At 31.6% G+C, this 4,700-nt stretch overlaps 1 protein-coding gene across 1 annotated transcript in view; it reads right to left on the reverse strand.

Moving 5' to 3' along the window:
• Positions 1-1,377: 1,377 nt before the first annotated feature.
• LOC113805991 (repressor of RNA polymerase III transcription Maf1) overlaps positions 1,378-4,700 on the reverse strand; it is a 3,714-nt gene continuing 391 nt past the window's right edge. The window contains exons 1-2 of the mRNA XM_027357079.2: positions 4,325-4,700; positions 1,378-4,062 (exon numbers count right to left, since the gene is read on the reverse strand). The exon at positions 4,325-4,700 is cut by the window's right edge and continues 391 nt beyond it. Coding sequence (XP_027212880.2) covers positions 3,881-4,062; positions 4,325-4,454 — 312 coding nt within the window. The 5' untranslated portion in view covers positions 4,455-4,700 and the 3' untranslated portion in view covers positions 1,378-3,880. The remainder of the gene's footprint in view (positions 4,063-4,324) is intronic.

Here is a 4,700-nt window from a genome sequence, read left to right on the forward strand (position 1 = left end):
CACACATAATTCTGAGTAACCTGTATTTTCCGTTCTTATTTTTCATCAAAATCTAATTATAAAGCATGATTTAGCTTTACGGCATATATGCAGTTTGGATGCAAATGTAATATGCAGCAATCTATTTAGTATGTTATTTCATTCAGCTAACATGCTTACTTTCAGAACATTCAAGTTAGATTTTCTACCTTGGCGGTCTTTTGGTGTGCTTAAAATAGATTATTTTAAATGGGCAAATTTGTTCCCTTACACTTTTTTAAAATTCTATTTTGCCCTTGGATGAATTTTTTTGCCTTCCTATTCCTTGTCATTCTGTTTATGACAATGTTTAAACAGTAGCTTTCTGAGTTTTGTAATCTTTGTATATAGAGATGTAATTAGGTTCGGCTACTAAGACGAAGTTCTGTAGCACCTTTTCAGAACCTCATCAATTATGAATGACATTACCCTGAACACACTTGAAAATATATTCATATATAGCGACTTGGAAGTACTTGCCATGTGAGGGAGAAGAAAATGGTTGTGAATGCTGTGTACCCATGACATTAATTTAAAGCTTTGTAGGATTATTTGGTATGTAAAAAAAATTGTAATGTACTTATCATAATTTATGTAGAGTAACTGTAAAAAAATAGTTTAATTTTAAAATATATTAGGGAATGAGGGATATGGAGCTTGGTAGCTAGTCTTGTTAGTAGGTGTTTGGTATTACCAAAGAGAAACAAATTAATTCATATAAAGATAGAACTGAAGAGATCATAAGTTTGTGCATTATCTGATTTGTTTTATCAAATATAATCTGTAAAAAAGTAAACTTCATGGAGGGACTAGACCTATATGTCTAAGATTTTTTCAAGAAAGCACAGAATAGGAAGAATCACCATCTTCCTGTTTTTTTTTTTTCTTTTCTTTTTTTTATGCACTTGACAAGTAGGTGATAACTGGCTGAATGCTACAATTATCAAATGACAGTCATAAATAGTCTTGCTTTTCATCAGTTATCACCAGTAATTCAAGTGCATATTTTACCTTAAAAATATATAAATACAGGCACAGTAAATGTAATATCATATGCATAAAGATGTCTCCTCAATCTTTTTTGTTATTACTCTGGTAATTAAATAATCAGACAATTGTTGAAAATTTAGTTATGTTATAAGAATGTATAAATACACTGCAGTAAACTCCCATAGTAATTATAAATGGTTTTATATTCATTGATCATGAATTCCTTCATTTAGCACAAGGACATTCCTCTAGTATTTACAGTTCAGCAAATAGTGGAAGCATGTGTATTTTTTTCTTAACAGTTCACCCATATATACTAAAACTTGGTTTGTAGAACAATATCCTTACAGAGGGAATTCAGTGAAACACTTTCTGAGCTTTTTGTTTTTTTATTTGGGTTATTAAGATTCTTGCAGTACTACATAAAAATATATGTTTTCACCCATCCTGTTTGTGCTGTGGACAGGTATTTCCATACAAACAAAACAAATCAAATAGACTCCTCAAATATGGACAGTGTATAAAGGTTTTTGCTGATATGATTTAAAAGAGAAATATATGCACAATGGAAGGTGACATCAAGACTACACATGAGACATTTAATGAGTTAATTGGCATCACTGAAGTTTATGAATGTGTATATCTTAAAAGTTATATCATACATGTGTACACTGGTCAGGATGAAGGGAGAAAACAAAAAGCTTAAACTATTATACTTGGTGTAATATGAGAATAAATATAAAGCATGCCTGATGAACTGACCTGGGCAGTGTCCATGTATTTCTTTTTTATATGTACTGAAATTCCAGCAGGCATTTATGAGTTTCTCTATATATGCGGCAAAGGAGGCAGCATTGAATATCTGAATATAAAGGTTTGTCTGCTCCCCTGCATACTTTTTTCCCCGAGTTATATGTGCCAAATACATGGTACTTTCTGGCAAAGTGCTTTTTTCCGTTTGGCAAATACTGCATTTCTACTTTCTTGTTTGTTTTCTTGTAAGATTTTCATTGGCACTAACCTAGCCTATCCAAGTACCAAATCAACCTTCTGCCTAGGAAAACATTTTTCCTAATCAGTATGATAATGTTTCCTTGCTTATGAAGTGTTTACATAAAAATACTTATTCTATTGTACAAAATAAAAATTGACTTTTAATTGGAAACATTAGTATGAATCAGTTTTCCTTATGATGATGAGAAACAATTGTCTTTCTCTTTTTTTCCATCTATATACTAAAATATTACTTTAACCTTATACTATTAGCCTTTCACATTCCAAAACCATTAAGTACATGCCATCACCCAGATTTCTAGGGGTGAAAATCAACATTATCTTCACTGGTTTTCAATAATTAAATAAATAATTTCACAGATTCTTCTAAGTCATATTTGACTTGCAGGTACCAAATTCAAGATATATCAGTATATACAATTAGTGTATGCGCTGAAAAATACATCCATCCAAATTACAAGCCATTTTATCAAGCAGACATTAAAGAGAAAAAAATTATACATATAACAACAGGCTCCACTCATAGAAATAAATGTGTATTATACTGCTATAGAATACATGGCATCTTTTGCACTTCTAATACTATGGCAAATAATGTAGAGGGTCTCTCTCACAATCTATATTAGATATGATGGTTATATTTTTTTGTACTTTACTTTTTTGTGACTAGCCCTCATATGCTAATAATAATGATAATAAATTACAAGCTACTATCAACTCTAAAGTTTTCCCTTTTCTTAATACCTTATGCATAAATATAAAGTAACATGTTAGCCTCTTTATACACCAGGTGCATAAAGAAAAAAATATCCAGCATATATACTTGAAGTTGTTTCAAACTAAAATGCGTCTATTACAATACTGTAACACACCTGCTACAAACATATATTCTCTACTAAGGAAACTCAAAAAATTCCCTTTATGATATTAAAAACACTTCAGGATAATGCATTTCAAAATAAAACATATAACAAACACAAGATTTGCATATAAAAGAATACTTGATACCAAATGCTTCCCTATTTATAACCTAGAACTAAATCTCATTTGTTATTACAGCATCTATAAAAATTAGGCTATACAGAAATGTTAACAGAACCTTCACCACTGTGTCTACATTTAAACCAAAAATGATAGTAATAGTACTAACAAACAGTACCACACCTAGACATCCTCATCTAACAACCTGACATAATTCCTTTGAAAGGAACAGTCCAGCAAGTATTTCGTGGGCAAAAAATAAGCTGTTATTTATCTACACGCCAAACAAAATAAAATAAACATTTCTGTACAATTCTACCACAAGAAGCAAATTATTCAGCAAAAAGGAATAATGACATTAGTTCTACTAGAACAGAAAAGTTATTGACATTACTTATGCAAAACTTCTCATTACCGTAGTAATGGATTTGAAAGAAACGGAGTGTCCTGTTTTACCTTTCATCAGTTTTACTGATAATATTGACCTTCAGAGTTCATAAGGCATTTACTTGTCTTCATGTTATAAGCATGTATGTAATGTATATTGAATGTATGTGTATACAGCAATTAAAAAAGTTTTATATACTAAATAAATGTATCTTTAACATTCTTACTCATACAGTAAGAATATTATCTTTAACATATAGAGGGTTCAACCTCTCTTAAATACCTTAGACCATCAATTTACTGGCATTCTGGACTCAAGTCTTTGTATCTGTTTTTATAAAAACAAAAAACTGAAAAAGAAAGAAAAAATAATAATAAAATGTTAATTCCATGTAAAGCCACACTTTCTTTGATGTCCTGTGAATATCAAATCTAAATAAAATAAAAAAATCTGTAGAGCCCAGTGACTATTCTGGCACCAAACTTCTCTTCAATAGTCATCTTCAAAATCCATGCTGGAGTCCCCAATGAGGCCAGAGTCATGAGGGGATCCACAGTACTGTGAGACGGACCGGCACGTGAAGAACACAATGCGTTTGAGACGAGAGTTGTAAAAGAAGTAATTGAAAGACCAAAGGCAACCATCCTCAGAATAAGGGTCAGAGGTCAGGTCTGGAAGGGAGACAAAGGAATAATGGGTTGCTTTACCAAGGTAATATTTAAGAAGAGAAATCATTTGCTTTAACATTTGCATTATATGAACCAGACTGATATGGAATAAAAAGTGACAATTTCTGATAGGAATTTTCCTGAAATAATTAATTTTAAATCAATCTCTACAATACAACTCCTCCAAGAACATTAAAACAAACAAGGTTTATAATGGCTGTATAAATCTTTTTGAATCACTCATCTGGAAAAAAAGAAGACTTACCTGGATTATAACTGTAGATTTCACAGTCTTTAAGGCAGATAGCATCATCCAGGGCTGCCCAAAGAGATGAAGCAACAGGAGTGAATTCCATTCGTGCAACAGCCATCATCTGGCGCTCGACAGCACGCATCACCCACTGCACAAAGTTACAGACATATATTTACTGTTTGGAGTTGGATAATGTGGCACTGTATATGACATATTGGGGTATGATGCGGTCTGCTTGAGTTATACTGAGGATTTTCTTAACTGTCAGCTATAAAAAGAAATTGAATAGTTATTAACAAATACTTATTCATAAACTTGCTGTAAAACTTCAACTCATTACAATAATACAATCTGCTAATTTTCTGACTGTATTACAACTAGGCCTAAC

Source organism: Penaeus vannamei, chromosome 3 (genome assembly GCF_042767895.1).
Source record: "Penaeus vannamei isolate JL-2024 chromosome 3, ASM4276789v1, whole genome shotgun sequence".
In the NCBI taxonomy this organism is placed as follows: domain Eukaryota; kingdom Metazoa; phylum Arthropoda; class Malacostraca; order Decapoda; family Penaeidae; genus Penaeus; species Penaeus vannamei.